At 36.5% G+C, this 22,846-nt stretch overlaps 1 protein-coding gene across 1 annotated transcript in view; it reads right to left on the bottom strand.

Moving 5' to 3' along the window:
• LOC107565274 (Down syndrome cell adhesion molecule-like) overlaps positions 1 to 22,846 on the bottom strand; it is an 83,299-nt gene that overhangs the window by 53,166 nt on the left and 7,287 nt on the right. Inside the window, exons 2-3 of the mRNA XM_016250496.1 lie at positions 9,842 to 10,159; positions 8,469 to 8,615 (exon numbers count right to left, since the gene is read on the bottom strand). Coding sequence (XP_016105982.1) covers positions 8,469 to 8,615; positions 9,842 to 10,159 — 465 coding nt within the window. The remainder of the gene's footprint in view (positions 1 to 8,468; positions 8,616 to 9,841; positions 10,160 to 22,846) is intronic.

Genomic DNA, 22,846 nt, shown 5'->3' with positions numbered 1-22,846 from the left:
TATACATTTTAACACATTTTAGCAAGTGCAGCATCTGGGGTTAGTCATTCATAAATAATTCACCGTATGTTTAAAATACTCATATCAGGACTCATATCTGTGGAAAGAAACTGGTGTCTGGTGCCTCTGGCTTCAAATGATGATTCCACAAGACACACTGCAAAAATGTTGTCTTGTGTGCCAGTATATTATTATTATTATTATTATTATTATTATTATCCATACATCCGTTTACCCTCTCTAGTCTAGGGTTGTGGGAATGATGGAGCATTATTAATAATAATAATAATATGAATTATTATTATATTATATTTTGTAAAAAATATTTTCACAGAAGATAATTAAAAAAAAAATGTTTGCACAAAAATGTGTTAGCCTTATGCTCAAATCAAGAATTTAAAGAAAATATATGATTTTATCCACTTTTTTTGTATAGTGTACATAAGCTATAAATGCATGAGCAATATATCTGTTGCAACCATATCATGTTTTATGCACATCTATCTATTACAATGTCAATGATGAACAATGATTCTATCCTTTTCCCCAAAAAAACATTAATTCAGCAGTGTAAATGAACAGCCTTGTCTTAACTCAAACTTGTCTGCGCAGTCACACATAAGATGACTGCTCACGGTCACATGATTTGGCCTCCATTTTGGAGTTTGCATGTTTGAGCAGTTGCACTAGCGGCAAAGCTTTACAGCGGGAGGAAGAGAGACAGCAGGCCTGAAACCTCAGAGCGCTAGAGAAAGGATGAAACATACTTACAAACAGAGTGAGTAATAACTGTTAAGAGAACAGGGCTTATCTTCTCCGCACAGATAATATGAAGCTCTCAATTAGATGAAACGCAACAACCCCCCCCCTCCCTTTTCAGTTATTTTGTTCAATTTCTCCAGGCAATTTACTAAAAAAAAAGGGTGTAGAAGATTTTACTGGCTACAAATAGAAAAGGCATGCAACGTGTCAGCCAATCATTTACCTGCATAGCTAGCAGCGGAAAAACCTAGCAACAACATTTCTATTTAGTGAGGAATATGGAAGTTTTATACTTATCCCAAAGTAGGTTTTTGCCTTATGCTATTGCTAATTTGGTCATGATTTTTTTTAAACACAAACAGTCAACCCTCCTTGACTTTGAGTAGACTGATTCTGCTGATAAAAACACCTACAACCACCGTAAGGTAGGTTAGCAAGTCTGCAGCGGACATTAAACAGTGCAGTGAACTTCTAATAAAACAGTAAGTAAACACACATCAAATGCGAACTGTACAGTTAAACGCTACAACAGCTACAAGTAGCTGTTAGCCAATAGCTTTGTTTGTTTTCAAATAGCCTGTTGCAGTATTGCCAAGCAAACAACCTTAAGCATTTTACTCTTCCTGTACCAAACGGTTCACCCTATTCACGAACATTTGAAAGATTATCATGAAAGCGCCTGCCAGGTTTTTCCCCCCTTTCTCTCTGTAAACAATAGCAGGGAAGTGGTGTGTTAGGGGGCTGTGGGCACGAGCACAATGAACGCTGAACAAACGTCGCCACCATTCAAACACACTGCGGCAGCTGTCCGCTGACGATAAGGGCTCATGGACTCGCTCCTCAAGAGTGATTAGCTGCTGTGGTGAGGAAACTGATTTGAAGATGCAGGATACAGAATAAGGAGTCAAAGGTCAAATGAGGAATATGACATCATCATAATTAGCCAGATTGGGGGACAATTTTTACATTCGAATTTAAGTCTTTAGGGAAGCAAAAGGTTATTTTTATGAAGTGTTTTCTAAGCTGGATATGATCCGGTCTGAGGCTGGGGTTTAATCATCTATGTGGGAAGAACTGTAATCAACACCAGCATACGATGTGAGCAATTTAACAAAGATTAAACTGAAATTTAAATGAGAATAGACTGGATTCAACATAATATCTTTCAAACGACCAAGAATAAACTGACTTTATATGTATATTTGAAAGAGCTCAAATATGTGTATGTGTGTGTGTGTGTGTGTGTGTGTCAAGCATTGGCAACTCTGCTGGATAGATGTGACTTTTATAATGCTACAGGACAAAATTACCCCAATAACATGTATACTTATACTGTACACTAACAATATACACACTTAAAATCAACATGAAATGGCATTTGAAAACCACTGTACTTCAATATTTTTATGTATTTCTCAATGAAAGAGAATATTTAAAGAATATATCATGAAACGTGGGCATTCAAATGCTAGAATGGAGCCGGTCATAAGGGGTTAAAAAAGCAGTAGTCTCAGCCTCAGACGTCACACCCACGGAACGTTGGCTAAACGTCTGATGCATATGGCTCACAAAAATGGAAACACTTCAGGAGTCTCGAAGTCGTCATTGGATTGGTTGAATTATACAGGATTTCCGGGAGACGTGTGTGTCGCATTCTTTAACGTTCCGCCTGGAAACAAAGATGCCGTGCCGCCAAACCCCCACACGAAAGAAGAAAGCCATCGTGTTTACAACTGTGACAACGAGTGCTTATCAGGATCAACTAAACGCAGGATTTTCAAAAGTATGTGAAATATTTAAAGTTGGCAGCACAGAATCTTTCAAATACGTCCGAGAGTTTTACACACCGGTCTGTTATTGTGGCAACATTTCCACACCCCGAAATGTGCCGCTGAATCTAAACGAACTGTGATTGGTTGGTTTAGATGGTGCCAGGATGTTTGCCGGCATGCCGTCACAGTCTCTTTTTACCTGTTTTAGTATTTTGTTTCCGTGTTTGATTTATTACGCGCTCTGTTTGCTCCCCTCTGGTGTACGATCGCTTAACTTTTCTGAATATTCGGTCGGCGGTGTCTGATTGTCTGTTTCGCGATACCAGAGAAGACTGCCTTCCGTATGCACGGTATGCGTCTGTGCCAGTTGCGCTGAGGAAGGTGTGTTACCTGCCTGGATGCTTGTGCCTGTGGAGGAAACGCCGAAGGAAGCGTGGGAAGCGCGCTGGAGGCCTCGTGAGATCAAAGAAGACCAGGAGGTTTCCATTTATCGGACCACCGTCCTCCGTGGCAGAGGTCGAGGAGGTGAACCTGAGATGTTCATATCTTGTGCCTGTCTTCCCGATTCTTATCATTCTTATTTTTTCCCCCCTTATCTTTCTTTGTACAGCACTTTGGTTCCAGTTGTGGTGTTGAAAGTGCTTTATAAATAAAGTTTGAGTTGAGTTGAGTTGGTTGGTTGACATGTCGGTCAAACGGCCTCATGGGCGGGTCTTGGCCAATGAAAGCTGCCATGGATTCCGCACCTTCAGCCGTCAGTCTGAAGGTCTGGTTATATGAGACTAAAAAAGCAGAGGGCTTGGTGACATCAGCAAAAATGGCAAAAAAACAGTGCTGCTCTTTGATGCTGTCAAAACATTGAGCTTCCCGCCATGTTTAGGAATATTTCTTATATTAATATTTTCATGCTTCCCGCCATGTTTAGGAATTAAACTTCAAGAAAACTTCCATTTTGCGATTTCATTTGATGCTGCTAGTGGTTTAGGAATTATACACTTAACCTTTAAGAAAGTTAAAAGGGTCCATTTTGAATTCACGTTGACCATAACAGTTTATGAAGTACCATTTCATGAAGAACCATTTCTTAAACAGCAAAAAAAAAAATCAACCATCGGTTCACTGCTCATAAATATTTCAACAATCAGCATTAACATAATCCATAATAATCAAGAAATCATACCAAACTCCTTACAATCACTTTAATCTGATGCCTGAGAAACCAGTAAACCTTGAGAACCGTTCCTATGCGAAAGCACACATGCATCTCTCGCTTCGTGTACCCATAATTCTCTCTGGCACCCGCAGCATGATTAATGCACACTGATATTGATTTTCTTCTTCTGCTTTGGAGAGTATCCCTTTTATTTATCTGGCTAAGCCTCGCTCGTCTCTGTCAGAGAGGAAAAGACGCAGGGTTTTAGAGAGGGTTGGGAATTCTGCTCACTGAGCACTGATGTACAGAAAAGGTTTTTAAACAGTTTGGATGGAGAGAGCATCACTAACCACCCCAGATCCACTTTCTCTCCGGTTTGCCTGTTTACACATGCTGTCCTCGGCATGCTGTTTGACCCATTTTTCTCTGGATAACAATACTTCAACCAATCACAGGGAAAACCGAGGACAAAAGTCCCCAATCCTGCTTGTCATACACGGACTGCAGAGGCGAGAGCTCAGCCTCACCCAGCTTGCAGGAAAAAAGCCGCAGTGGGACCAGTTAAAAACATTAGCGCTCCTCTACGATCCTTCTGAACGCCTTTTCGTTTTCAAACATATCTATGCATTTGAATGGTCAACTTTGTGTTCTGCTTTCCATATTTGTCAAAATGTAGGAATGTATTGATTGCTTTCAGCCGTACCGGCTAAACGATCTCAAAATATTGAGCATTTATGAGTATTTATGAAGCAGATTAGCGCTAATGAATCTATTCGTTACTGCTGGGTCTTGTTAGATTCACTCCATTAAATGAGTGTTGGGTTAAATGCGGGCAACACCCCACGTTGGGCACTAAATGTGATTTTTAGTGAAATGTCAGCTTGCTGCTCAATGGATTGCAAAATGTTAATAACACAACTGGAAAACATGGAAAGGAAAATCTCTGGCATGCCACTAGCTTCAGTTGACGCATAACAAGGCCTGAGGTGGGATTTGCTCACTTGGAAGGACTGACAGTCTTACGACATTTAATCTACACCAATACATATAAGCTTCTCTGAGTAAGAAGGTAGAATGTATTTTTATATGTTCGCCAAATCTGTCTGCACCAAAATGCATTTGTTCACTGCGGAATATTTGAGCAGTGTATCACCAGAAAAACGGGAAAAAACAGAACAGAGAGTGTCTGTCTCGCTGGTGCTCTCTCTCTCTCTTTAGTGGTTGTTCTGGCCAGAGGTCTCAGTGCGAGGCATGTGTGTGGAATGCTAAGGACTCTCTAAAGTGCCTGTAGCGGTTTGTTCTGTGGCTCACCGCTGCATAACACAGCCGCCTGCAACCAGATCTTCCCAGAATCCCCTGCAACTAAAACACCTGTGTAATACCAAATAATACTGTATGTACTTCAACCATGAAACCAGAGCTAGTGGTGCTTGCTGAGGCAAGGATTACTGGTAGTATTGCCCATAATTTGCGTTTTTCACAATCTCTAACCATCAAAGTGTAATTTATCTCACACTTTTTATACTATGGACTTGGATAACTCAAATCTTCTATTTAAAGGAGGACTAATGCATCATCGATCAGACTTGCAATGTTCACCTTATACACAATAAAATGGCAGAAATTGACAATAAGTGATAGTAAAGACTTGTATTGTTATAAAAGATTTAGATTTTGAATAAATGTTGTTGTTTTTAACTTTTTATTAATCAGAGAATCCTGAAGAAAGTATTAAATGTTCCACCAAAAATATTAACCAGCACAACTGTTTCTAACATTGAAAATAAATCAGATATTAGAATGATTTCTGAAGGATCATGTGACACTGAAGGCTGGAGTAATGGCTGATGAAAATTCAGCTTTGCATCACAGGAAAAAAATTATAATTTAAAGCATATTAAAATATAAAACCATTATTTAAAATTGCAATAATTTTCACAATGTTGCAGTTCTGTTTCTGTATTTTTGATCAAATAAATGCAGCCTTGATGAGCATAAGAGACTTCTTTAAAAAACATAAAAAATCTTACTGATCCCAAACTAGTACAAATCTCAAATTTGCGGAATTCTAACATTTGAAAACAATAACCTTTCACTACCCGATAGAGTCCAAATGCACTAGACAGAAATACAGATAGAAATGAATATTTTATAACAAAAAAGTATACAGCGGCTTCACTTTTCCTCATGTGAGATCACATTGAAAGCTTATTTATTTATAGAATATCGCAAAAGAATAGGTTTTATAAAATTTTAGAGGGGCCATTAACAAATGTACATCACACACACAGATTCCTTCAAAATGCCCTAGACAGCGTGTGTGGAAAGGTGAAAGTGTTCCACACGCAGTGAACTGTGTTTAAACTGTTGTTTTCAGGAATATTGCTCTACCTATGAAATATTTAGCATAGAAAAGAGGCGCAGATGAACGGCAAGCTAATGTTTTGTGACTGCCGCTATTAAATGACAGACATCAGTCTGATTCATTGCACACTTTCTCAATTCTAGGTTGAAATAGACCTGTCTTGGGCTCCGACATTCATATACAAATATAATGTGCACACAAATGGAGATTGAGCATTAAATGTGAGATGTTTGAAGAATTTAAAGACTGTAATTTAGACTGCAGGCAGTCATTTGTCACATTACTCTCTGAAGATGAATAAAAGATTCATATATCTCATTGGTGTCTTTTACCTGAACAGAAAAACACGACACATCTATGGAAAATGTCCCCACTCGCTCCCCAGTCTAAACGACTTTAGATTCTTTATTGAATTTGCTAAATGCCCCATAAAATGAGCCGACAGCCCTGAGGGAAGGAAACAGTTGTGTAGACGAGTGTATCGTTTAGCTGATATGGATTTTCAAAACCGTGCGGCCTCTGGAAGGGAAATAGGTCAGTACAGTGGATCTCGGTGACACGACTTCCAGACGTCCACTTCTTCAGGATTAGACAGCCGTGAGCCGAGAGAGGAGCTCTTTATAAGAGCGTTACTGTGACAGCATGCCAAGTTAGAGACTAATAAATCTCACGTTGTCAGCAACAGGACAAGAAATGACTTAACCCTTTAAGCGCCAAAGTCTCAAAATTGCGACAAGACGTCATACTTAATAAAAAAGACTGTAGTTCCTAATATGGTGTAATATCTCATTTGTATTCCCTACCACTATATGGCAGACATGTAGTACTTCGATTCTAGACCAAAATGACATCATGTTCCTATTCAAAGTGTTCGAGGAAATAGCAGAGCAAGTGAGCTATCGTGTCATTGATGAGGAAGCAGTTCAGTTCATAGCGTGCGAATAAATTGTGAGATTTGTGAGAGAAAATCGCCAAATGGCTAATAAAAAGTTGTACCGTGAGGATGTGTTGCAAATGTTATTAGCCGATTCTGACTCTGAAGGGGAATATTTGCCTTTTGGAAATGACGATCGGTCGTCTAATAATCGCGCTTCTCTCGGTACATCTTTGCAGCGCAATGGTGCTGCCATTCAAGGCGCGAGTGTTCATGAAGCACAAACAAGTGATCATTTCGACCCTTTGACCAACGGGGATGGGGGTGGCAGGGGTGGATGTGGTCGTAATGTCCATAGGAGAGCTGTTGCTAGAGGTAGAGGCAGCAGGGGTAGGAGAAATAGGGCTGGAAGTAGCACTAGCTGCCCCAAAGAGGTGGGAGTGGCCGTGGTACACGTGGCCGTGCTGTGCGTGGGAGAGCCGGGAGACGTGGTAGAGGCAGCAGGGGTGATCTGGATCTAAATAGGGCTGGAAATAGAGATGACAATGGTGGTTGGGTTTATTTGAGAAATGAAGAAGTATATCAGGACTGGATCAAACGCTTTGATGAGCCTGTTGGTAATTTAGTACTTTCTCCTGTTTTATAGTTGGTTTCCTCTTTTCTGACCATTTGGAATGAGGATAAAAAGATTTAAAAAAAAAAAACATGCAAATAAGTTCAAACATCAATTCAATAGCTACTATTTCCTGAATATTATGAAATTCAAGATGGCCGCCTCTGATGACGTCATAATATGCTAATTAGATGAGTATATTTACACCCCACATAATCTTTCGGTCATGCCCAACATTTTTCTAGCTTACAGTAGATCTCTATCTTTAAGCCCTTTCAAGCCACAAGCTTTTGAAATCTTGATGTCAAAATCCAGCATTTTTCCCAAAAATCCCTGGCGCCAAAACGGTTAAATATGTGGATGTGTTTTCAAGAGCAGGCTTGGGGTTGTTAAACTGATGGAAAACCAAGAAAAGCAAGGACTGTAATTGGCTAAAATTCGCTTAGGAAGATCAAAACTGCACGGGGGCATGTGTTAATAACACGGAGTTAAGGAATAGTTGACCTTAAAATGTTGTAATTTACTCATCCTCATGTCGCAAATCTCTTTGACTTTCTTTCTTGTGTGGATCACATTAGGTTTTGAAAAATACCCAGGCCAATATGATGAAAGTAAATTAGGACTGGATCTGTGAAGGTCCACAAAAGCACCATGAAAGTATCATAAAAAGGATTATATGACTCATGCACTATATTCCAAGTCTTTTGAAGCCATTCAATAACTTTGAGTGGATGCAACCTCAAATCAAATGGCAGCATTGATGTCAATGACATTTGAGTCCCCATTTACTTTCATTATATGGATACAGGTGGTTTATGCAAATAGTTTGGAACAACATGACATTGGTGAACTGTTCCTTTAAAGTAACATAAAATTGCATCTTAACAAGATCAAGCACAAAATATGCATACAAGTGTCCAGTGTCCTACCTGAGATGATTGGTAAAGTGTCTCTCTCCCATGACACAACAGTGATGTAGTTCTCCACTGAGGAAGGAATAATGCACTTGAAGACCGCTACGCTGCCTCTCATCGCGGTCTGGTCCGCCACACGGACCGTATAGGGCTCTCGTAAGACTAGAGAGAAAGAGTTTGCGTTGACTGATCCTTTAATATGTCATTGGTTGAAAAAAAAAAACAACATGGAGTGTTTTCTACTTTCTTCTAGCTTAATATGCAGACAAGTATTCTTTCACCAGAAAAAGTAAACCTCTATGGCACTAGTAAAACACTTTTATTTCTTTGAGAATCCGACTAGCCCAGCATAGCAACACTGGCTCAGCCAATGGTGTGAGTTTGGAGTGTTTGACTGACCAATGACAGATGGTGCGAGTGAAACCTGTCATTAGTTTTGCAGTTTGGTTTAGTGACACTAGTGGTGCAGAAATTACACACTTTTGGCCTTTTAAAACAAGATAAAGTTACCTGAAATATATTTAGTATATTGTGCATTATGCTTGTTCCATTCACATTTTACGCATAAACCTCATTAAATGTATTGTTTTATTTCATATTTATAAGCAATGATTTGCAGTCAGTTACAAATGATATTAGGGAGAGTGACGTTCTCATTTTAGAGAGAATCTGATTGGACAAAAATATGCGTAGTGCAGGATGAGTCATCAATATTTTTAGTCAATTTTCCTGGAAAGACTGTAAATTTCAATTGTGTACATCTGCATTTATAACAATTTCATGAATTTTGTCAACATTTATACTCAAAAACAATATTTAGGCATGTATTTAAAATGTTTGTAGTTGAACTGCATAGAACATTTTCTATCTATTTGGAACATACACACGTAAACTTAATGTGATGCATATTTGTCACTCGTACGTAAATGAAATAGGTAAGAAACAGATAATATTTCTGCACTCAAAAATGTGGCATAGTTTATTTTTAACTATTTGCATCTATTTGATTTCATTTAAATAACCATATTTTCAAATGCATTTATTCACTTCACTTAGAATCAGCGCACATCTGTTCATAGTGAAAACCATTTTGAACATAGTTAAAATATGGCTAGCTGTGAAAAAAGCAATTTTCAGGTATTAGTACAATTACAGACATCTTACCCATTTCATTTATGTATGACTGACAAATATGCATCACATTAAGTTTATTAGTTTTAGTTTGTTTTAGTATCTATGTTATATGTTTATGTTAAAAAAGTGTGTAATCCAAATAAATGGCAATTTTACAGTATATGCAATTCAAAGCAAACATACATTTACAAAAATTCAAAGATTTGGCTTTAAAACAATCTTGCAACAATCTGTAAATATCCTTAAACACTCACCGGCCTTAATATGAACATCTTGGCTTCTAATTTTCCCTGAAGGATTTTCCGCTGTGCAATAGTAAGTGTTGTCGTGGATCACTTTGCTAAAGCTGGACGGAGGAAAGTGGAAGATCTGGAGAGTGCCGTTTGGATGGACATGGCGGATCCCTGGGACGTTGTAGCTCTCCTCGCCAGTGGCCAGATACCAGCGCAGGGTAGCGGGCGGCACCGCTGCTGCAGGACAGGGAACCAGAGTCCCCGTGGTGCTGGCGAACACTACCTCTTGCAGAGATGCATTGACAAAATACAAGCTAGAATGTAGGTCTTCACTGAGAACTGTAGGAGACAGGAGAGGACGCGCGGTTAGTGTTTCTAGAGTTAATCAGAAGCTCTTTCTCTGTATGAAAGAACTAACAGCTTGTTTGTCACAGCTGGTCTACACATCTCCAGGGACAAACTACTTTAACAGCTCATAAATATATTAAAACAGTTAGTCTTGGCACTTTTTAGTCACTGGTCCATTAGATTCAGAGTTCAAAATCCTACATAAACACACAAACCTCCCAGATTTGGAACTCAAATTTGTTCACAGTTTCAGGTAGCTCTAAACATCTGACAAAAAATGTACTAATCTTACGAAATGTACTAATCTTTCAAATAAAACTCACAGATTGTACTGTAAATGTAGCCAGCAAGGCCAAATTCAGCCACATTTCTCCACTGGGACTTTTAAAAGAGATGATTTAATTTAAAGAATGAGTCCTGAACCTTGTTTTAATGAAACCACATACTTTCTTGTGTATTTTAATACTTTATATTAATTCATTACATTTTTAATGGCCATTGGCAATGTTGCAACACAGTTATGCCAGTAAAGCCCTTTTGAATTTAAATGGATTTGTTCACTTATAACTTACATTTTCAGATGGACATACAGGGCAGGAAAACAAATTCAGTGCCCTGGGGTATTTTATAGATAATGGAGCTCAGTTTTGGGTCATGAAAAAATCTACTATTGTCTAAAAGCACATAAAAAATTAAATATTTATACCCATACTCTAGCTAGTTGATTCCCCTAGATAAAAACAAAGATACATGGAAATAGAACACAAGTGCAGTCACAGCGCACTTTTTTCCTCCAATTTATCAATTTATTCAGCATTTAACATAACAGAATTTGCAATCCAACACTGACAATCCAACAATTTTATTTTAGTTTTTTCACACAAAACAGGGAAACCTAAGGTCTATTGATAATCCAGAGCAAAGCACCAGTGAAGGATCAAAAGAACTTTGGATCTTAAGAAGAATCATTAAATATTAAAAGACTTTATGTCAATACTGAGATTACCCTGCAGCATTTTAACAGATATTTTATGCACGGCCACTGTATAGAATTCCATAAATCATTATTATTATTATTATTAGATTAAACAGTCAAGATCAAAAACAATAAAAAAGATTTTTGATTTATATCATGCAATATTTCTTATAAATACATTTTATATAATAGTATTTATTAAATATCAATATATTATATATCTTTGTAATAAATCAAGATCAAAAATAATAAAAACCAACCAATTAGGTGAACATTTTAAATATTCTAATTCATTTTATGTAATATTAAATACATTTTACAATGCACTCATTGGGTTGTATTTAACCCAGCATTTTTTTAGAGTGTAATATTTATTAAATATCTCTATTTAATATGTATCTTTTTACACCTGTCTAATAAAATGGTAATATTTTCAGAATACGCTACTACCAAAAAGATCTTCACTAAAACAGTTAAAGCCCTCATGACACAAGACGATGACATAAAGAAGCCAGCAGCTGTTATCCAGACATGATGCATGTGATTTAGCACTTCAGACATCATGCAGTAAAGCTTGTGCGTGGATTCAAGTACTGCTGGACTCTTCATCTTTAAAAATCTGCATGGTCAGCATCTGTTAATCTGATTGAAATTCAGATAGTAAAACCCAGCACATGCTTAGCGACGCCGTCAGACTCATTCTGCTCTCAATTATCTAAACGATAGAAGATAGAAACGGCCAGACATGACTCTTCAAATATGAATTGAATGAATTTATAATTAATCTGGCTTTTTGAGAAAGCGCTGCAGGCTGTTTGATTAACAGCGATTCTTATCTGCCTGAAATAATGGACAGAGTGCTTTCTTTGTCGCTGCTTGTTTCTATTTTTCAGAGCTGATCATTGTAAATTCCCGCTGAGAGAGAGTGTCTAACACGCTGTCCCTCTGTGGCCCTGTCTGCGCTTGACTCAGGGTGATATTTATGGGGTGAGCATGTGACAGCTGAAGGGCAGAGACCATTTTAAAGTCAAGCTGATCTAAGGGCAGGGTGGTCGGACGAACGCACATTTTGCTTGAACAATCTATGAGATTAAGATGAAGGTCTGGCTAACATGTAAAAAAAATAAATAAAAAAATAAAAAAATAAATAAATAAATATATATATATATATATATATATTTACTATTAAAATAATAATTCTATACTGATCAGTAATGAGTAGTTTCAGACAGTACATACACACACACACAATATTAAAAATATATATCTATATAAATATATACGTATATAATAGGCTAGAAAATCACAAATGATTCAAAAACTAGTAAAAAAATTATAGCAATAAAAATTAAATAAATATTTTAGTCAAAGTAACTTAAATTATTACTTAATATAACTTCATTTACCTCAGTACATTAAATGCCTCCAAAAAAAGTAATTTTAATATCAGATTAAGTAAATCTTTTTAAGGCAAAATCATATTTTCATATTTAAAAGTGCTGTTAAAACACTTTAAAAGTGGCTTTATTAAACATCAGTGTTAAAGTCAAACTAACTTAAAAAAAATGAAAAATATTATTTAAAATAACTGAATTTATTTCAGCACATTAAACTTCACAAAAAAATCATTGTAGAATCAGCTAAAGTAGAAAATGCTTTTTAAGACAAATTCCTATTTTCAGATATTACAGTGCTGCATTATTTAATAAAGTGCTTTAAAAACGGCTTTATTAAAAGTCACAAACAGAGAAGTCAGTCTTAGAAAACAAATACATGTTCATTATATATGAGTGTGACAGGTCTGACTGGACGTTTGTAATGAGGAGCATTTGAGGGGAATGACAACTGCATTTAGGGCGAGCAGAAATATGGGTTTGTCTTTTGAAAGCACATTAGCATTCGACCACTGATAGTGTGTAACACGAGACTCTTTTCAAAACTAGCCAGGCGATTTATTTAAGTAATGTGCAATCAATATTTACCCTGCAAACCGCAAGGGTGGTTCTGGTATTAACTCTTACAAACCTGAAATTTGGTTTAGAAATGATCAGGACAAACACAATAAAGCCATACAAAAAGTTGTTGCAGTACTACTGTACATTAATGCTATCAAACGATTGCCATGGTAGTTTAATGTACACTATGGTACTGAATGCTTACTATATTCATACAATATATCATGCTATTACCATCTTTATCTTAAAACAAACAAACAAACAAAACAAACAAACATGATTTAATGAAGAAATGGCATTAAACCTAAACATGTGCCTAATATTCTAGAATACACTATGTTTGTGGCTCCTTGTGAAGGGTGTCAATGATTGTCTTGTGGACAACTGTCAGATCAGCAGTCTTCCCCATGCTTGTGTAGCCTAGTGAACCAAACTGAGAGGCCATTTTGAAGGCTCAGGAAACCTTTGCAGGTGTTTTGAGTTGATTAGCTGATTGGCATGTCACCATATTCTAATTTGTTGAGATGGTGAATTGGTGGGTTTTTGTTAAATGTGAGCCAAAATCATCACAATTAAAAGAACCAAAGACTTAAACTACTTCAGTCTGTGTGCATTGAATTTATTTAATACACGAGTTTCACAATTTGAGTTGAATTACTGAAATAAATGAACTTTTCCACGACATTCTAATTTATTGAGATGCACCTGTATATATTTGGAATGCACTGAAAATATATGACAAATTGCTTGTGTATAAATGCAAACATTTTCTAAAACATGGTAATACCACTGTATTTTTTTCAAAAGTGAAATATTCCCTGACCCTTCCAAAACTGAATCAAATATATTTTGATAATTAGAATTTTTCAGTCATGAATTGCGCAAACATATTTTTCACAAAAATATACAAAAACCACAACAAAGGGTATATTATAACAAAGTATTGAGATGAAATTTTGTTATTGACCAAATACTTATTTTCCACCATAATTTGCAAATAAATTCTTTAAAAATCCTACAATGTGATTTTCTGGATTTTTTTTCTCATTTTGTCTCTCATAGTTGAGGTATACCTATGATGAAAATTACAGGCCTCTCTCATCTTTTTAAGTGGGAGAACTTGCACAATTGGTGGCCGACTAAATACTTTTTTGCCCCACTGTATATATATATATATATATATACTTAATACCAAGCTTTTTGTTTGTATTTGTCCATTTAAACCTGCACATTTCACAAAATCAAATATATTTTTGGATTTGGATGATTTGAGTATTTTAATGATGAACTACTTATGTAAACTTCAGAAAAAAACATGGCATAACCATAGTACGAAGTCCAAAAATCTAAACCCGGAATTTTGGAATTAGTCCACTTTAAATCTGACAAAATCAAATATATTTTTTTGATAATTTGAGTATTTTTATGATGAATTGCTTATGCATAAAAAATAAAACAATGTAGTACAATGTACACATACTGGTAAAAAATGTATAGCCTGAATGCACTGTAAGTCGCTTTGGATAAAAGTGTCTGCTAAATGCATAAATTATTATTATTAATAATTATTATTATTATTATTATTAAATTATAGTAATAGCATAGCATTTTTGGTAAGTAAAAAATGTGCCATTCTATTTTAAATCTGCATATTTGGTAAACGTAATAATGTTTGGATGATTTAAATATTTTTGCGATGAATTCTTATGTATAATTCATAAAAAATAAACACATTTCCAAATATATGCGCAAGTTTAAGGGGACCAGTTTTCTAAATCCAACGCTATGTTAGAATGTCTTTAAACAGTACAAAGCGTAAAATCAGCAGCTCTCTGAGGATGAAATCTTGGCTCTGGTGTGGGTGGATGGGTCACTCTGTTGGCTGCGGGCCGACTGTGTCTGCACTGTTGTCTGTGCAGCAGAAAGGGGGGGTGTTTCTCCCCCGCGGGCTGCGTCACAGGCTCAAGGTAATTAAGGCAGAGGGTGCAGGGGAGCCCGGAACAGCAGCCGGGAGAGTCAGAATTCCAGTCCCTGCCCCGGGGCTACAGCGGGCCTGGCATCAGGGAGATGTAGCGGAGCACCGCAATTTAACCAGCTTGCAATTTGCTCTCATGAATATTAAGCACAACCCAGCCGTGTCTGGCTTAATGGACCCCCGCTCACTGCCAAAATGTAAAGCCGCAGAAAACCCCTAGATGCTGAGGAAAGTGTGAGAGTGGGAGCAGCGCGAGTCCCACCGGAAAAGCAAAGTTTCTTGTGGGTTTTTTTTTCTCATCTCTTAAGTGAGCTGCCTTGAATATCATCTGAATAATGTCAGAGCAAACGTTCGTTTAGAGCCTCCCTGGTGGTGAGAAGAAGATCAAACGGCCTCCGTGGATCTACATCAATTACGAGAGCTGACGCCGCTGATGTCTGAATCTAAAGCGCCGCTGACTCGGATGATGAGGGAACGCGAGGCAGAGCTGAACGAGTCGCGGCTGCTCATGCTGGGCTGACTTCTCCTCAACTCCCAGAGACACGTGTAATACAACAACTCATACTGATCGTGTATTCTCAACTGAGACTAAACTATGCTATACTTAATTAAACAACTAATCAAATGATTGATTTATTGAAAAAAATATAATATATAATGAAATATATAATTTATACCACGTTTACTGTAAAACATGATTTTTTTGGAAGTTGTAAAAAAAAAATATATATATTATTCAATTCGCATACACAATGTCACCATTTTCACAAATTCACATTTTTATAGTTTACACAGAGATGATAACAGTATCGTTAAAACCCATTTCCAAAATGTTGCATTTTTTAGGCTCCCAAAATGCAGACGTAAATGAATGGCAAAAACACATAACAAGTTTCCCATTTTTTGATGAAAACGGTGTTGTGTAAACGCTTCAAATTTCCACATTTAATTTAACATGTTACTTGCCGCATCTCTGTAATTATTAATGGAATAATTACAATATGTTCATATACTGTATATATGTATACACATTTATGGTCTTTTTGTCCAATCAAATCCTCTCTAGAATGTCCCTCTCCCTACACTCTTAAAGGGATACTCCACCCTAAAATGAAAATTTTGTCATTAGTCACTTACCCCCATGTCATTCCAAACCCGCAAAAGCTTCGTTCGTCTTCGGAACACAATTTAAGATATTTTGAATGAAAACCGGGAGGGCTTGTGACTGTCCCATTCACTGCCAAGTAAATTACACTGTCAAAGTCTAGAAAAGTATGAAAGACATCGTCAGAATAGTCCATCTGCCATCAGTGGTTCAACTGTAACGTTATAAAGCGACGAGAATACTTTTTGAACGCGAAGAAAACTAAAATAACGACTTTATTCAACAATTCATCTCCTCTGTGTCTCTCTGCATCACCGTATTGCCATTTTGGAGAATATGAGCCGAACGTATGCTCTTATGTGTCAGCCGTTTTCTACGTGTATTTACGCTTTGATTTGAACGAAAACAGCGCATCCGTGCAGCGCGGCTGACACAGAAGAGCGAACGCTGCTTGCGTTCAGTGCATATTCTCCAAAATGGCGCTACGGTGATGCGGAGAGACACAGAGTAGATGAATTGTTGAATAAAGTCGTTATTTTTGTTTTCTTCGCGTTCAAAAAGTATTCTCGTCGCTTCATAACGTTACGGTTGAACCACTGATGGCAGATGGACTATTCTGACGATGTCTTTCATACTTTTCTGGACCTTGACAGTAATTTACTTGGCAGTGAATGGGACAGTCACAAGCCTCCCGGTTTTCATCCAAAATATCTTAAATTGTGTTCCGAAGACTAACTAAGCTTTTACGGGTTTGGAACGACAAGTGATTAATGACCAAATTTAAAATTTAAAATTTAAATATAAAGGTTCCTTCAGGTTGCACTGCCACAGAAGAACCATTTTTGGTTCCCCCAAAGAATCTTTCAGTCTGCATTACTTAAAATAACCATTTTTCTTAGTTTGAAGAACATCTTAATAATCTAAAGAACACTTTTCCACTATAAAGAAGCTTTTGTCCAATGGAAAGGTTCTATGGATGTTAAAAGATCTCCATGGAACCATCAATGCCAATAAAGAACCTTTATTTTTAAAAGTGTAATGCCACCTTCAACTGACAAGCAAGTATCAGATCATGATTTTTACACATAAAAACCTGCCCTTCAATATGTCCCCAACTTCCGCCTTCACCCCCACCAAACCCCTCCTTCCAAGCATGACAGCCAATACAATGTCAGCGACAGCCCCACAACATTACTGCTCTAGAGGAGATCTGGATGGAGGAATGGGCCAAAATACCAGCAACAGTGTGTGACAACCTTGTGAAGACTTACAGAAAACGTTTGACCTCTGTCATTGCCAACAAAGGGTATATTATAACAAAGTATTGAGATGAAATTTTGTTATTGACCAAATACTTATTTTCCACCATAATTTGCAAATAAATTCTTTAAAAATCCTACAATGTGATTTTCTGGATTTTTTTTCTCATTTTGTCTCTCATAGTTGAGGTATACCTATGATGAAAATTACAGGCCTCTCTCATCTTTTTAAGTGGGAGAACTTGCACAATTGGTGGCCGACTAAATACTTTTTTGCCCCACTGTATATATATATATATATATATACTTAATACCAAGCTTTTTGTTTGTATTTGTCCATTTAAACCTGCACATTTCACAAAATCAAATATATTTTTGGATTTGGATGATTTGAGTATTTTAATGATGAACTACTTATGTAAACTTCAGAAAAAAACATGGCATAACCATAGTACGAAGTCCAAAAATCTAAACCCGGAATTTTGGAATTAGTCCACTTTAAATCTGACAAAATCAAATATATTTTTTTGATAATTTGAGTATTTTTATGATGAATTGCTTATGCATAAAAAATAAAACAATGTAGTACAATGTACACATACTGGTAAAAAATGTATAGCCTGAATGCACTGTAAGTCGCTTTGGATAAAAGTGTCTGCTAAATGCATAAATTATTATTATTAATAATTATTATTATTATTATTATTAAATTATAGTAATAGCATAGCATTTTTGGTAAGTAAAAAATGTGCCATTCTATTTTAAATCTGCATATTTGGTAAACGTAATAATGTTTGGATGATTTAAATATTTTTGCGATGAATTCTTATGTATAATTCATAAAAAATAAACACATTTCCAAATATATGCGCAAGTTTAAGGGGACCAGTTTTCTAAATCCAACGCTATGTTAGAATGTCTTTAAACAGTACAAAGCGTAAAATCAGCAGCTCTCTGAGGATGAAATCTTGGCTCTGGTGTGGGTGGATGGGTCACTCTGTTGGCTGCGGGCCGACTGTGTCTGCACTGTTGTCTGTGCAGCAGAAAGGGGGGGTGTTTCTCCCCCGCGGGCTGCGTCACAGGCTCAAGGTAATTAAGGCAGAGGGTGCAGGGGAGCCCGGAACAGCAGCCGGGAGAGTCAGAATTCCAGTCCCTGCCCCGGGGCTACAGCGGGCCTGGCATCAGGGAGATGTAGCGGAGCACCGCAATTTAACCAGCTTGCAATTTGCTCTCATGAATATTAAGCACAACCCAGCCGTGTCTGGCTTAATGGACCCCCGCTCACTGCCAAAATGTAAAGCCGCAGAAAACCCCTAGATGCTGAGGAAAGTGTGAGAGTGGGAGCAGCGCGAGTCCCACCGGAAAAGCAAAGTTTCTTGTGGGTTTTTTTTTCTCATCTCTTAAGTGAGCTGCCTTGAATATCATCTGAATAATGTCAGAGCAAACGTTCGTTTAGAGCCTCCCTGGTGGTGAGAAGAAGATCAAACGGCCTCCGTGGATCTACATCAATTACGAGAGCTGACGCCGCTGATGTCTGAATCTAAAGCGCCGCTGACTCGGATGATGAGGGAACGCGAGGCAGAGCTGAACGAGTCGCGGCTGCTCATGCTGGGCTGACTTCTCCTCAACTCCCAGAGACACGTGTAATACAACAACTCATACTGATCGTGTATTCTCAACTGAGACTAAACTATGCTATACTTAATTAAACAACTAATCAAATGATTGATTTATTGAAAAAAATATAATATATAATGAAATATAACCACGTTTCCACGTTTACTGTAAAACATGATTTTTTTGGAAGTTGTAAAAAAAAAAATATATATATTATTCAATTCGCTGTCACCATTTCACCATTTTCACAAATTCACATTTTTATAGTTTACACAGAGATGATAACAGTATCGTTAAAACCCATTTCCAAAATGTTGCATTTTTTAGGCTCCCAAAATGCAGACGTAAATGAATGGCAAAAACACATAACAAGTTTCCCATTTTTTGATGAAAACGGTGTTGTGTAAACGCTTCAAATTTCCACATTTAATTTAACATGTTACTTGCCGCATCTCTGTAATTATTAATGGAATAATTACAATATGTTCATATACTGTATATATGTATACACATTTATGGTCTTTTTGTCCAATCAAATCCTCTCTAGAATGTCCCTCTCCCTACACTCTTAAAGGGATACTCCACCCTAAAATGAAAATTTTGTCATTAGTCACTTACCCCCATGTCATTCCAAACCCGCAAAAGCTTCGTTCGTCTTCGGAACACAATTTAAGATATTTTGAATGAAAACCGGGAGGGCTTGTGACTGTCCCATTCACTGCCAAGTAAATTACACTGTCAAAGTCTAGAAAAGTATGAAAGACATCGTCAGAATAGTCCATCTGCCATCAGTGGTTCAACTGTAACGTTATAAAGCGACGAGAATACTTTTTGAACGCGAAGAAAACTAAAATAACGACTTTATTCAACAATTCATCTCCTCTGTGTCTCTCTGCATCACCGTATTGCCATTTTGGAGAATATGAGCCGAACGTATGCTCTTATGTGTCAGCCGTTTTCTACGTGTATTTACGCTTTGATTTGAACGAAAACAGCGCATCCGTGCAGCGCGGCTGACACAGAAGAGCGAACGCTGCTTGCGTTCAGTGCATATTCTCCAAAATGGCGCTACGGTGATGCGGAGAGACACAGAGTAGATGAATTGTTGAATAAAGTCGTTATTTTTGTTTTCTTCGCGTTCAAAAAGTATTCTCGTCGCTTCATAACGTTACGGTTGAACCACTGATGGCAGATGGACTATTCTGACGATGTCTTTCATACTTTTCTGGACCTTGACAGTAATTTACTTGGCAGTGAATGGGACAGTCACAAGCCTCCCGGTTTTCATCCAAAATATCTTAAATTGTGTTCCGAAGACTAACTAAGCTTTTACGGGTTTGGAACGACAAGTGATTAATGACCAAATTTAAAATTTAAAATTTAAATATAAAGGTTCCTTCAGGTTGCACTGCCACAGAAGAACCATTTTTGGTTCCCCCAAAGAATCTTTCAGTCTGCATTACTTAAAATAACCATTTTTCTTAGTTTGAAGAACATCTTAATAATCTAAAGAACACTTTTCCACTATAAAGAAGCTTTTGTCCAATGGAAAGGTTCTATGGATGTTAAAAGATCTCCATGGAACCATCAATGCCAATAAAGAACCTTTATTTTTAAAAGTGTAATGCCACCTTCAACTGACAAGCAAGTATCAGATCATGATTTTTACACATAAAAACCTGCCCTTCAATATGTCCCCAACTTCCGCCTTCACCCCCACCAAACCCCTCCTTCCAAGCATGACAGCCAATACAATGTCAGCAAATCTGACCACATGGAAGGCCAAGAGCATTTTATGAATAGCTAAAAAAAAAAATTAAGTGGACCTTCCTCTGAGTCTTTTCTCAGAGACTAATGTGATTTAGGGACACCTATTTCCTCTAAAATCATGCATTTATGACTCAAGACTCACACCAAAACAAAGAGCAGCTCCACAGTGTGGAATCATGCTGTCTTTATCAGTCAGATACATTCCCCATGGGAGCATCAGCGGTGAAAAAAAAGGGTAATTATCAGTTCCACACTACAAAGGATAACAGGAAAAAGGTCATTTTGGAAAACCAAAATAAATAATTGAGCCCAGGAAAATAGCCAGATCTGAATTAATGACAAAAATATCAGCAAGGCTGACTAGTTTAAAATTACCATATTATGCCATTTAAATAATTTCAGCATTTTTACAGATCATTTAAATCACACACACACACACACACACACACATGTGTATATATGCACATATATTGGTTCATCACTGCTCAAAATACTTTTACTATAATAATTTATTATTTATTTATTTTTGTTAAACAGCTTACAGTATCCCAGTGTCTCAGTTTCTGTCCTCTTCCAAACATGCATGTGCTAATATTTGGGCGTGAGTCTCAGGTCAGCTCATCTCCTCTCCTCGTGCCCCTGCGCTCTGATGCAGCCAAGCAGATGTAAATGTATTCAGAGCATTTAGTGCTCAGGATTAATCGAATTATAATTTAATCATCTGATCAAACAGCAATTAGCATAATCACTTCTGGGGACGGGCCGATAGAGAATGCAATGGAAACAGAACAGACCTGAGGCGAGAGCAGCTTTAATGAGACATTTGCTGGGATCTCTGCAAATGTTACACATTTCTGGGTGTTGAAGTTCTGCCCAAATTTTTGTCTACTCTGCTACACGGACACATTCAATGATCAAACAGAGCTTGTAAAGTCATGGACAAAAAAAGAAAGTATGTAACCACATATTCAGGATTGAGGGGACCAGATTTTACCTATTTTCTCTCTGAATTCTTTTACAGTCTAACAAAATAGATGTTTACTATCAGATTGTTAATGAAAATGTTGTTGAAAGGGAATCATAATACTTATTTTTCAGGGCCATAACCACCACAGACATTGAGTGGGGACAGTATTTACATTATAATTTAATTTCAATTTATTTTAGATTACTGTAATTGGTAAACCCTAGTTGATCACTAATATGAATATCAAGGTAATTTCAAAAATGTATTATGATTGCATTTAGATTGTATTTAGGTCAAAACATGTTGGTTAACATCTAATTTGGACTGTAAAAATAAGGTAACACGTTCCATGTAAATATTATTAACACTTTATTAATACTTTGTCAGGTAACCTCAAATGTGCTTCATTTGACTTAACTGAATTAACATAATATATCATAATATCTTATATTTGTAATATTTAATAATACTGGTTGTATTATTAAATATTAAATATCACTAATATAAGATATTATTTAGTGACTGAAAATCAAATAGAAACTGGACAGCGTTATTGTTTTACATTCTAAAACATTCATTAAAAAGATATTTACAAGCATTACAGCCAGAAATATGTAATAATCAAATCTGGATTCATATGAAAATATATATATTAAGTCATGATTTGGAAATCATTATTTGGGAACTAACATTATATGTAAGAATGGTTGTATTAAAAAAAAATCTGATATGATCTAAAATATGTATTATATATCTATATTATTTACTATATGAACAAATATGTGTGTGTGTGTGTGTGTGTGTGTTTCAAATATTATATATCTCAGTAAATATGTACATACATTATATATCTAATTTATTTAATATCTGAACAAATGTATGTGTGTACGTATATTACAAATAGTATATATTTCAGTAAATATATACATATATATATATCTTATTTATATATATATTATTTAATATCTGAACAAATATATATATATATATATATATATATATATATATATATATATATATATATATATATATATATATATATATATATATATAA

The sequence above is a fragment of the Sinocyclocheilus grahami genome, unplaced genomic scaffold (genome assembly GCF_001515645.1).
Source record: "Sinocyclocheilus grahami isolate Dianchi unplaced genomic scaffold, SAMN03320097.WGS_v1.1 scaffold991.1, whole genome shotgun sequence".
Taxonomy (NCBI): Eukaryota; Metazoa; Chordata; class Actinopteri; order Cypriniformes; family Cyprinidae; genus Sinocyclocheilus; species Sinocyclocheilus grahami.
The sequence above is the reverse complement of the archived record's forward strand: the minus strand, read 5'-3'. Positions and strand labels throughout refer to the sequence as shown.